Raw genomic sequence first — 13515 nt, 5'->3', positions numbered from 1 at the left:
TATCTGCCAAAGAACTCATGGTTTATTCCCAGCGTAAGAATCGCCCATGAGAAAATAGATTAGTCCAACATCTGTCAGATCTGTCACATTTCAGCTGCCCACTGTAAGCAAAAGGAGATAAGATGGGGAGAGAGATATGAAAAAGGTAAACTTGTAGTGCATTTACTCTAGTACAAATGGACAACTAATATACGTCTATTTAAAATTGTACACATTTTTGTTAAAGTGGTCCTGTTAATTAAATTTATAGTATAAATGCCCTAATCTGTCTTACTTTTTTACCCAAATGCTGCCATATTCTGCCAGGAGCCCACCCTGAAAACAAGCATCTGACCCAACTGCAGGGAAGAGTTGTGGCTGCATCCTGAAAGCAGAAGATTGCTCCTCCCATCCCCGCCCCTGCAGAGATGCGCTCCCCCATCCCCACCACAACACTGCAGGGGCAGGAATGGGAGGGGCAACATTTGGCTTCAGGACCAGCTAGATTTCCTCCATGTAGCAGCGACAGAGTTTTCATGGCAAATGCCAATGCCCTCATGCCAACCTATTTTTTTTTTAATTAATATCTGCATCCTAGGGATGGGGAGGGGGCGTGGTTAAGCCATTTTGTGATAAACTGCCAAGCAGCTCTGTACTCTAATAGAAATGCTTCCCCTCTGACTTCAATACCCTTTTGCATATCTAAAACACACCTAAGCATGCATGATCAGCATTCTCTCCATAGCTTTCAAGACATTTCTGATAACCTTTTACTCACTTTGCTTCTCACATGAAGAAAAGGCCGACGGTGACGGAGAGAAAACATGTACAAAGAGAAAAACAAGCTAGACCAGTAGGCAGAAAACATGACATGAGCGGCGAGGGGTGAAAACTGAGAATTTTGGTACTTCCCTCAGTCCGTGTGTAAAAATAAAAAAAAACATCACAATCACATGTGGTGTTAACAATCTACACTTACTATCCAATTAAAAAAGTGCATCTAAAAGAGAGAAGACTCTACCAATCAGCTTCAGATTTATCCTTTTCCAGTACAAATTGGAAATGATGGCTGACTTATACTTGTGGGTTCATTAACCACTTGAGGACTACAGTCTTTCTAACCCTTAAGGACCAGGCACTTTTTTTCCACTCAGACCACTGCAGCTTTCACGGTTTATTGCTCGCTCATACAACCTACCACCTAAATGAATTTTGGCTCCTTTTCTTGTCACTAATAAAGCTTTCTTTTGGTGCTATTTGATTGCTCCTGCGATTTTTACTTTTTATTATATTCATCAAAAAAGACATGAATTTTGGCAAAAAAATGATTTTTTTAACTTTCTGTGCTGACAATTTTCAAATAAAGTAAAATTTCTGTATACATGCAGCGCGAAAAATGTGGACAAACATGTTTTTGATAAAAAAAAACCCATTCAGTGTATATTTATTGGTTTGGGTAAAAGTTATAGCGTTTACAAACTATGGTGCAAAAAGTGAATTTTCCCATTTTCAAGCACCTCTGACTTTTCTGACCCCCTGTCATGTTTCATGAGGGGCTAGAATTCCAGGATAGTATACATACCCCCCAAATGACCCCATTTTGGAAAGAAGACATCCCAAAGTATTCACTGAGAGGCATAGTGAGTTCATAGAAGATATTATTTTTTGTCACAAGTAAGCGGAAAATGACACTTTGTGACAAAAAAAAGAAAAAAAAAAAGAATCCATTTCTTCTAACTTGCGACAAAAAAAAATGAAATCTGCCACGGACTCACCATGCCCCTCTCTGAATACCTTGAAGTGTCTACTTTCCAAAATGGGGTCATTTGTGGGGTGTGTTTACTGTCCTCGCATTTTGGGGGGTGCTAATTTGTAAGCACCCCTGTAAAGCCTAAAAGTGCTCATTGGACTTTGGGCCCCTTAGCGCAGTTAGGCTGCAAAAAAGTGCCACACATGTGGTATTGCCGTACTCAAGAGAAGTAGTAGAATGTGTTTTGGGGTGTATTTTTACACATACCCATGCTGGGTGGGAGAAATCTCTCTGTAAATGACAATTTTTTCATTTTTTTTACACACAATTGTCCATTTACAGAGTTATTTCTCCCACCCAGCATGGGTATGTGTAAAAATACACCCCAAAACACATTGTACTACTTCTCCCGAGTACGGCGATACCACATGTGGCACTTTTTTGCACCCTAACTGCGCTAAAGGGCCCAAAGTCCAATGAGTACCTTTAGGATTTCACAAGTCATTTTGCGGAATTTGATTTCCAGACTACTCCTCACGGTTTAGGGCCCCTAAAATGCCAGGGCAGTATAGGAACCCCACAAATGACCCCATTTTAGAAAGAAGACACCCCAAGGTATTCCGTTAGGAGTATGGTGAGTTCATAGAAGATTTTATTTTTTGTCAAAAGTTAGCGGAAAATTGATTTTTATTGTTTTTTTCACAAAGTGTCATTTTCCACTAACTTGTGACAAAAAATAAAATCTTCTATGAACTCACCATACTCCTAACGGAATACCTTGAGGTGTCTTCTTTCTAAAATGGGGTCATTTGTGGGGTTCCTATACTGCCCTGGCATTTTAGGGGCCCTAAACCGTGAGGAGTAGTCTGGAAATCAAATTCCGCAAAATGACCTGTGAAATCCTAAAGGTACTCATTGGACTTTGGGCCCTTTAGCGCAGTTAGGGTGCAAAAAAGTGCCACACATGTGGTATCGCCGTACTCGGGAGAAGTAGTACAATGTGTTTTGGGGTGTATTTTTACACATACCCATGCTGGGTGGGAGAAATAACTCTGTAAATGGACAATTGTGTGTAAAAAAATCAAAAGATTGTCATTTACAGAGGTATTTCTCCCACCCAGCATGGGTATGTGTAAAAATACACCCCAAAACACATTGTACTACTTCTCCCGAGTATGGCAATACCACATGTGTGGCACTTTTTTGCACCCTAACTGCGCTAAAGGGCCCAAAGTCCAATGAGTACCTTTAGGATTTCACAGGTCATTTTGCGAAATTTGATTTCCAGACTACTCCTCACGGTTTAGGGCCCCTAAAATGCCAGTTCAGTATAGGAACCCCACAAATGACCCCATTTTAGAAAGAAGACACCCCAAGGTATTCCGTTTGGAGTATGGTGAGTTCATAGAAGATTTTATTTTTTGTCACAAGTTAGTGGAAAATGACACTTTGTGAAAAAAACAATAAAAATCAATTTTCCGCTAACTTTTGACAAAAAATAAAATCTTCTATGAACTCACCATACTCCTAACGGAATACCTTTGGGTGTCTTCTTTCTAGAATGGGGTCATTTGTGGGGTTACTATACTGCCCTGGCATTTTAGGGGCCCTAAACCGTGAGGAGTAGTCTTGAAACCAAATGTCGCAAAATGACCTGTGAAATCCTAAAGGTACTCATTGGACTTTGGGCCCCTTAGCGTACTTAGGGTGTAAAAAAGTGCCACACATGTGGTACCGCCGTACTCAGGAGAAGTAGTATAATGTGTTTTGGGGTGTATTTTTACACATACCCATGCTAAGTGGGAGAAATATCTCTGTAAATGACAATTGTTTGATTTGTTTTACACACAATTGACCATTTACATAGAAATTTCTCCCACCCAGCATGGGTATGTGTAAAAATACACCCAAAAACACATTATACTACTTTTCCTGAGTACGGCGGTACCACATGTGTGACACTTTTTTGCAGCCTAGGTGCGCTAAGGGGCCCAACGTCCTATTCACGGGTCATTTTGAGGCATTTGTTTTCTAGACTACTCCTCGCGGTTTAGGGCCCCTAAAATGCCAGGGCAGTATAGGAACCCCACAAGTGACCCCATTTTAGAAAGAAGACACCCCAAGGTATTCCGTTAGGTGTATGGCGAGTTCATAGAAGATTTTATTTTTTGTCACAAGTTAGCGGAAAATGACACTTTGTGAAAAAAAACCAATAAAAAATCAATTTCCGCTAACTTTTGACAAAAAATAAAATCTTCTATGAACTCGTCATACACCTAACAGAATACCTTGGGGTGTCTTTTTTTCTAAAATGGGGTCACTTGTGGGGTTCCTATACCGCCCTGGCATTTTACGGGCCCAAAACCGTGAGTAGTCTGGAAACCAAATGTCTCAAAATGACTGTTCAGGGGTATAAGCATCTGCAAATTTTGATGACAGGTGGTCTATGAGGGGGCGAATTTTGTGGAACCGGTCATAAGCAGGGTGGCCTTTTAGATGACAGGTTGTATTGGGCCTGATCTGATGGATAGGAGTGCTAGGGGGGTGACAGGAGGTGATTGATGGGTGTCTCAGGGGGTGGTTAGAGGGGAAAATAGATGCAATCAATGCACTGGGGAGGTGATCGGAAGGGGGTCTGAGGGGGATCTGAGGGTTTGGCCGAGTGATCAGGAGCCCACACGGGGCAAATTAGGGCCTGATCTGATGGGTAGGTGTGCTAGGGGGTGACAGGAGGTGATTGATGGGTGTCTCAAGGTGTGATTAGAGGGGGGAATAGATGCAAGCAATGCACTGGCGAGGTGATCAGGGCTGGGGTCTGAGGGCATTCTGAGGGTGTGGGCGGGTGATTGAGTGCCCTAGGGGCAGATAGGGGTCTAATCTGATAGGTAGCAGTGACAGGGGGTGATTGATGGGTAATTAGTGGGTGTTTAGGGTAGAGAACAGATGTGAACACTGCACTTGGGAGGTGATCGGACGTCGGATCTGCGGGCGATCTATTGGTGTGGGTGGGTGTTCAGTTTGCCCGCAAGGGGCAGGTTAGGGTCTGATTGATGGGTGGCAGTGACAGGGGGTGATTGATGGGTGGCAGTGACAGGGGGTGATTGATGGGTGATTGACAGGTGATTGACAGGTGATCAGTGGGTTATTACAGGGAAGGACAGATGTAAATAATGCCCTGGCGAATTGATAAGGGGGGGTCTGAGGGCAATCTGAGCGTGTAGGCGGGTGATTGGGTGCCCGCAAGGGGCAGATTAGGGTCTGATCTGATGGGTAACAGTGACAGGTGGTGATAGGGGGTGATTGATGGGTGATTGATGGGTAATTAGTGAGTGTTTAGAGGAGAGAATAGATGGAAACACTGCGCTTGGGTGGTGATCTGATGTCGGATCTGCGGGCGATCTATTGGTGTGGGTGGGTGATCAGTTTGCCCGCAAGGGGCAGGTTAGGGGCTGATTGTTGGGTGGCAGTGACAGGGGGTGATTGATGGGTGATAGGTGATTGGCAGGTGATTGACAGGTGATCAGTGGGTTATTACATGGAAGGACAGATGTAATTAATGCACTGGTGAATTGATAAGGGGGGGGGGGGTCTGAGGGCAATCTGAGCGTGTGGGCGGGTGATTGGGTGCCCGCAAGGGGCAGCTTAGGGTCTGATCTGATAGGTAACAGTGACAGGTGGTGATAGGGGGTGATTGATGGGTGATTGATGGGTAATTAGTGGGTGTTTAGAGAAGATAACAGATGTAAACAATACATTTGGGAGGTAATCTGACGGCGGGTTTGCGGGCGATCTAATGGTGTGGGTGGGAGATCAGATTGCCCGCAAGGGGCAGGTTAGGGGCTGATTGATGGGTGGCAGTGACAGGGGGTGATTGATGGGTGATAGGTGATTGGCAGGTGATTGACAGGTGATCAGTGGGTTATTACAGGGAAGAACAGATGTAATTAATGCACTGGCGAATTGATAAGGGGGGGTCAGAGGGCAATCTGAGCGTGTTGGCGGGTGATTGGGTGCCCGCAAGGGGCAGATTAGGGTCTGATCTGATAGGTAAAAGTGACAGGTGGTGATAGGGGGTGATTGATGGGTGATTGATGGGTAATTAGTGGGTGTTTAGAGGAGAGAATAGATGTAAACAATGGATTTGGGAGGTGATCTGATGTCGGATCTGCGGGCGATCTATTGGTGTGGGTGGGTGATCAGTTTGCCCGCAAGGGGCAGGTTAGGGGCTGATTGTTGGGTGGCAGTGACAGGGGGTGATTGATGGGTGATAGGTGATTGGCAGGTGATTGACAGGTGATCAGTGGGTTATTACATGGAAGGACAGATGTAATTAATGCACTGGTGAATTGATAAGGGGGGGGGGGGGGTCTGAGGGCAATCTGAGCGTGTGGGCGGGTGATTGGGTGCCCGCAAGGGGCAGCTTAGGGTCTGATCTGATAGGTAACAGTGACAGGTGGTGATAGGGGGTGATTGATGGGTGATTGATGGGTAATTAGTGGGTGTTTAGAGAAGATAACAGATGTAAACAATACATTTGGGAGGTAATCTGACGGCGGGTTTGCGGGCGATCTAATGGTGTGGGTGGGAGATCAGATTGCCCGCAAGGGGCAGGTTAGGGGCTGATTGATGGGTGGCAGTGACAGGGGGTGATTGATGGGTGATAGGTGATTGGCAGGTGATTGACAGGTGATCAGTGGGTTATTACAGGGAAGAACAGATGTAATTAATGCACTGGCGAATTGATAAGGGGGGGTCAGAGGGCAATCTGAGCATGTTGGCGGGTGATTGGGTGCCCGCAAGGGGCAGATTAGGGTCTCATCTGATAGGTAAAAGTGACAGGTGGTGATAGGGGGTGATTGATGGGTGATTGATGGGTAATTAGTGGGTGTTTAGAGGAGAGAATAGATGTAAACAATGGATTTGGGAGGTGATCTGATGTCGGATCTGCGGGCGATCTATTGGTGTGGGTGGGTGATCAGATTGCCCGCAAGGGGCAGGTTAGGGGCTGATTGTTGGGTGGCAGTGACAGGGGGTGATTGATGGGTGATTGACGGGTGATTGACAGGTTATCAGGGAAGATAGATGCATACAGTACACAGGGGGGGGGGGGGTCTGGGGGGGGGTCTGGGGAGAATCTGAGGGGTGGGGGGGTGATCAGGAGGGGGCAGGGGGCAGGGGGGGATATAAAAAAAAAATAGCGTTGACAGATAGTGACAGGGAGTGATTGATGGGTTATTAGGGGGGTGATTGGGTGCAAACAGGGGTCTGGGGGGTGGGCAGGGGGGGGTCTGAGGGGTGCTGTGGGCGATCAGTGGGCGGGGGGGGGCAGATCAGTGTGTTTGGGTGCAGACTAGGGTGGCTGCAGCCTGCCCTGGTGGTCCCTCGGACACTGGGACCACCAGGGCAGGAGGCAGCCTGTATAATACACTTTGTATACATTACAAAGTGTATTATACACTTTGTATGCGGCGATCGCGGGGTTAACATCCCGCCGGCGCTTCCGTACGGCCGGCGGGATGTTACGGCGGGTGGGCGGAGCCAGTTGCCGGGGGAAGCGCGCGTCATCAATGACGCGATCGCTCCCCCGGCATGCCTAAAGGACGCGCCGCCTGAAGGCGTATTGCGGTCCTTTAGGCGTCCACTTTGCCGCCGCCCATGGGCTGTGGGCGGTCGGCAAGTGGTTAAAGCACACCTGTGAGATTAAAAGGAAATAAATATGTCCGCCTCCTTATCAAAGTGTACCTGTAAGGTAAAAAAGGGCTCCTCTGGGGTACTTACCTCGGCAAGGGGAAACCTCTGAATCCTAAAGAGGCTTACCCTGTTCCTCCGTTCCAGGACTGGGACCCCAAGAAAAGAGCAAGTCCCTCACACAGGCGCAGTAGCTTTATCCCATGTGTCTTTCTTTGGAAAAAGCCAGGCTGGTTCGGGCCACGCCTCTGCACAGTACACGGACCCTATCGGGCTCAGCTATTTTCCATGGAATACAAGCGGGACAGAGCTAGCGTGCATACGTGAGGAGGCAGCTGTTCGGGGGTCCCGGCTTGGAGAGAGTTTGCGAAGGATGACGGGGGAAGCCTCTTTAGACTCCAGAGGCTTTCGCTTCCCAAGGTTAGTACCCTATAGGGGACATTTTGTATCCCTACAGGTTACCTTTACACAGTACCATTTGCCTGGTGTCTTGTTGCCCTTTCAAATATCAGTAGTGTCTGAATCACACACCTGAAACAAGTACGGTATGCAGCTGATCTGATCTGCATATACTTGTTCAGGGTCTATGGCTAAAATAATTAGAGGCAGAGGATCAGCAGAACAGCCAGACAATTTGCAATGTTTAAAGGGCACTCATGTCAGATTTATTCCTACAGTAGAGTAGCCAATAAAAAAAGATCAGGGTGGAAAAAAATGCATAACCAAATATTACCTAAAGTGCAAACTGAATGTCAATGTGGTCAGTAGTTCCTGAGGTACAGGTTTCTGAATTCTCTTGCAAATGGACATAAACAACAGGAAAAAACAGAGCTTTCTGGTGTGCCAGTGTCTCCGTCCACCACAGCAGTTGGTGGAAATGTTAGAACATGTAAATGCTTCTAAAATGGACTGTTATGTGTTGTTTACCATGAAAGGAAGTGTGAAAATCATGCCCCTGTGGCTATCTGCATCCAGAATGTTATGTTTATAACACAAATAGTCTAAATATAGAGCCAGTGTAAATACTGCTGTTCTCAGCTTGTTAGTTCTCATCAGTACACGACAATGAAACTTTCCTTCTCTTTCTGCAGGATATTTGGGTTACGCCAGCGGGTTTTCACTCAGTTGCATGGTGTTTTTCTTGTGCTCGGTGAGTGACTATCGTATAATGTTGTATATTACCTGAATAGATGTTCTACAAACAGAGAATATCCTGTTTTGAAATAAAAATACTGAATGCTTGTGAATCCTATTGGAAACTAAGACCAATTGGAAAATTGTGGATATAGCTGAGGTTCTTCTTCTATATATGGTATCATGATGTGTACAATGAGCCTGATTTTCCCAAAGGTAGCACCAGCAGTGACATAGTAACCTCATGACACCATGTGTCATGTCAAAACTGAAAACTGATTGGCTGCTACAGCCAACTCCTCCCCTCTTACTGTAGTTTTTTTTACACTCATATTCAGCCTCAGTGTTATTTTATGGATAGTATTATTCTGATCAGGGCTGGCCTTAGGTTACGCCAGAGTGAAACTACACTTAGGTCCCCCTCCCCCAATTTGGACCGCCCCCGCAGTCGAAGATCGGAATGCTGCTACCTAAAACACTGTTCTTGGTAGTGGCAGGTGTAAGATAGCCCGGTATAAGATATTGGTATTAGGTAGTCAGATGTGCCCCCAGTATTATGTATTCCCTCCCAGTATAGGTAGCCAGAGCATTAAGTGTAACGATTGTGGAACTTTCTCCGTGATCAGCGCACAACGCGTGCGCTGATACGGCAGAAATCCTCCACAAGCGTATATTTGCAGGCACCCAGCAAAAGGTGCTACGCACCGTAGAGGGAAATTCCTGTCGGCAGATGGCGCTGGGGATTGCAGAAGAACCAATCCTCTGTACCTCCACAAATGCCAGACAGGAATTGTACGAAGCACAGAACGCAATCGCAAGAGAGGCGATTGAGAACGAGCAAAGGGACAGGTTGTATGTGTGTGCGCCAACCTAGTCGCCACCCCGCGACAGTGCACACATAACAGCAGATATGAAATAGGAACGCGATCGCGAGAGGTGCGATCGCCAGACGTGACACAAGGCAGATCAGAACAGAATACGAGGATAGCAAAGGCACAGCAAATCATACAATGAGGAGATGCGGAAAATAACAAACGCTAACTGAACGCGAACACCGCACTCATTCGCAACAGTGCACGCGTTCGTGTGCGGTCTCCACGTGATAAGCACAATAGAGACAAGCACGCCTAACTAACCATTGACAGACAAACATGAAACAGAGAACGCGAGCGCTTGCTTAACGGTTACCTCACCGAGCCTCCAGCAAGCGTTTGTAGCAGACAAGACAGACACACGAAAACAGGGACAAGCGAGAGATAGGATCCACAGCACTAGCGAAAGTGGCTAGCGTGATCCAGGAAGACAGAACAGAAGGATCCACAGCACTAGCGCTAGGCGAGTGCGATCCAGGCAGACAGAGTAGCAGAACAGAAGGATCCGCAGCACTAGTGAAAGTGGCTAGTGCGATCCAGGTACAGAGTAGCAGAACAGAAGGATCCACAGCACTAGCGGAAGTGACAGAACAGAAGGATCCACAGCACTAGCGCTAGGCGAGTGCGATCCAGGCAGACAGAGTAGCAGAACAGAAGGATCCGCAGCACTAGTGAAAGTGGCTAGCGCGATCCAGGTGAGACAGATCAGAAGAGATAGCTGGTAGCAACCGCTGCACCAGCTATACTCCAAGAACAGAGATCAGAACCATTTCCTATCGACCACCGCTGGGACAGGACAATAGCAGCAGAACAAACAAACAGATAAGCAATCCTAACTGCACTAAGGAAACCTGCCTAGTGCAGTTTTCCAGGAATTACTCTAAGCTGATCTTCAAACAGAGAGTAACACAGGACGGAGTCCTTATGACCAGCCAAGCATTGTGGGAAACACATAGTACTTATAGTACACGCCTCCAATGAATGTGGCCAGGCAATTTGCATGACAACATATGCAAATTCCTCTGCAAGCACAAGCTGCAAAACTGACAAAAGCTCTTCTTTCCAGAGTCCTGCAGCATGCAAACCTAAACAATGGTCAAAAAGCTGAGCAGATCATTACATTAAGTAGCCCCCTTTAGAATAGATAGCAGATATGCCCTACTGTAGGTACCCAGATGTGCCCCCAGCACTAGGTAGGCCTCCAGTATTCAAAGCCCCGGTATAACCACCTGTGGCCCCAGTGTTAATTAGGGGGCCCATACCTGGGACATACGTGGATATTCCTCGTCCGTCATCCTGCTGCTGCACAATCCCTGGGCATCATTAATTACTATTCCCCAAATCGGAGGGGAAGTAATTTAGGGTCTGGCGATCGCCAGCACCCGAATTACACTGTTGTGTGGCCATAGACATAAAAACATTATGTCTATGATGGCGGCCAGGTGCAGCACAGGGAAGAGCGCCAAAATGACCTTCTTCAATCCCTGGGGACATCCCTCAGTCACTGATATTGGAGGAATCGTGATAATGATAACTACCACTATGCATGCTTTACACTGTGATTATCGGTGATAAAAGTGCCGCCCCACCCAATGCTTCCCCTCTCAGGCCTGGATCAGACACCAGGAATCTTCCCCACATCACTGTTTATATAAATTTACAGCAGGAGAGATGAGCCCGGTACAGGTCTAAAGCTACAAACACACCTTGAGATAATGGTCACCTGAAGTAATCGTTCCTGCTTGTTTCAGATGATGCCTCACAGAAAAGCTGCTTGATAGTACTTGTGGGAGAGACGGTACTGGGGTGTTTTCTGGGTAATTGGGGGCGGGGGAGTTGTATGTATGCAGAGGTCCTTTAGCTATGCTCATCCTTTCGAAGGCCCAGGATTTTTCTTCCACTAGGAAACATGATCGCACGCGTTTCCATCTATTTCCACTACAGCGATTTGGCTGCGGTTGTGCAAAAAAAAAAAACCTGTCTGGAAGATAGTTTGAATTGCCGATCGTGGGAGAAAATCGCATTCTGGCGGGATTGCTATGCAATTTTCCTGCTCTCCTATACAGAGTATAGGAGCGAAGATGCACAAAAATACTGAATGTGATTCTGAGGAAATTGAATTGCACTAGTGGAATAACAGAACTGAGATTTACATGTTAATCACAGTGCTGTATTGATAGGCAAAAATTTAAAAAACACCTGTCACCATAGACTTAATTGACTTCTGGTTGCCGCACTGTGTATGTTGCCCAACTACATGCTGTTGCTCTCGCGGTAAATCAGGCACTTATGGTAGATGACGTCGTACCGTACCAGGTATAAAATGCTGCATAGACTTTCAATGACGTAGCGTCATTGGATAAACAGAGTAACGCAACACGCCAGTGTGAAAAGGGGCCTCAGAATCCCCCATGAGGAGATGGACTAGTCCAAAACCTGTCAGTTTTAAACTGCTTTTTTCACTATAGTGGTCCTTTAACTGGAACCCCTTTGTGCCGTTAGAGGAATAAGTATTTTACCATCACCATTCATCAGCAATACAGAGAAGCATAGATCAGACTGGTGTATCGTGTTATGTGGGAGTTCATGCAGAGACCATACTGGGAAATACTGTGCGGTGTTCTATAAGCTGTAGGGAATTGTGTCTGTAGTCTCCATTTACTGTTGACCGAAGCATGCTGGGACACGTAGTTTACCAATCTTGCCTCTCCTTCCAGGTGATATATAAGAAATTCCAGATTCCATGCCCGATGTCATGGGATAGTTTGAACCACACGGCGGCGGGAAACATGAGCCTGCTATCCGGTAATTACGCTTATCAGAACGGGCACGCCACGGTGGAGTCCGACTCGTCAGAATGCACCCCGAAGCTCTTTGCTCTGAACTCACAGGTAAGGCATTCCCCATGGCTACTGTTCATTGGTTTTCATTAGACTCTAGTAATGCAGTAGCAGATATAACATGTGACTTGCCTCTGAAGCTGGGCACTGATACTAGGGCTGTTGGGGATATGGAATTATAATGATGTTTTGAGCCTGTCACAATCCCTTTAACACCACAAATGCACTGCCCAGTCTACCCATCACATGATTTATAATGTCCATCTATCTCCGTCTCTCTGCAGACGGCATACACCATCCCCATCATGGCATTCGCCTTTGTGTGTCACCCGGAGGTTCTTCCGATATACACCGAGCTGAAAGAGTGAGTATACGTGTGCAGCGGTGGGAGCACCTCTCAGTATGGTCACTGCAATATCCATCAGGCTTATACTGTGGATGCTGATGGCAGCCAACCATCACCTGAGAGCAGTCAGAACAATGAAAAGCACTTGGTTATTGGTTGTAGTGGGTTTCTAGCCTCCCTAGATTATACTTGCAGCGGGCTAATGGGAGGGGTTGAGTTTGTCTCATGGCAGACACCCAACTACACTGTTTGTAGTTTCAGTTCTAACGAGGGTGAATTGGCCGACTAGAAAAGATACTGCAGTCTTTTTTTAAATGGAGGATCCTCCACTTTGACAACTCAGTTGTTTTTATTGGTGTCAGTGTTCCAGCTGGTTGTGGGCATGTGTTTTGAGCGCAGAGGGTTTATAATTGCTGTATAAGTAAAACATGTATTTTTCACATTTTGGTTGAGATTCCTCTTCAGCAGCTAAAGCTCAGCTGATGGATTTGGGTTACTGCTCCTTTTTTTTTGTTCTAATCGTGTTTACACCTGTCCTGATACAGCAGGCTCTAAGGGCCCATTCACACTTAAAAGTGCAAAACGGTAGCGCGTAGCACTACCGTTTTGCGCGGGTAATTTTTCTGTGATTTAACGCAGAAAAATCACTGGACAAATACGCGTTCTTGGAGCGATTAGCGCTTCAATAGATGCTAATTGCGATTGCTCCCGAATCGCCCAAAAATGCAGCAGGTAACGCATTTGGTGACTGCCGCTAATCGTAAACTGCCTGCGATCAGCAGCAATCGCGGCAGTGAGATCACTGCCATATACTTACTATTGCACTATCCTTTAGAAAAGTGCTAGTGCTTCGGCAATTAGCGGGAATGGCCTGCTAATTGCCTTAGTGTGAATGGGCCCTAAGAG

At 46.3% G+C, this 13515-nt stretch overlaps 1 protein-coding gene across 2 annotated transcripts in view; it reads left to right on the top strand.

Moving 5' to 3' along the window:
- Positions 1-13515, top strand: part of LOC137532453 (sodium-coupled neutral amino acid transporter 3-like) — a 158728-nt gene that overhangs the window by 135825 nt on the left and 9388 nt on the right. For both annotated transcript variants that reach the window (XM_068252943.1, XM_068252944.1), the window contains exons 9-11: positions 8509-8567; positions 12141-12314; positions 12548-12627. In XM_068252943.1, the coding sequence (XP_068109044.1) occupies positions 8509-8567; positions 12141-12314; positions 12548-12627 (313 nt within the window). The remainder of the gene's footprint in view (positions 1-8508; positions 8568-12140; positions 12315-12547; positions 12628-13515) is intronic.

This window comes from Hyperolius riggenbachi, chromosome 9 (genome assembly GCF_040937935.1).
Source record: "Hyperolius riggenbachi isolate aHypRig1 chromosome 9, aHypRig1.pri, whole genome shotgun sequence".
NCBI lineage: Eukaryota > Metazoa > Chordata > Amphibia > Anura > Hyperoliidae > Hyperolius > Hyperolius riggenbachi.
The sequence above is the reverse complement of the archived record's forward strand: the minus strand, read 5'-3'. Positions and strand labels throughout refer to the sequence as shown.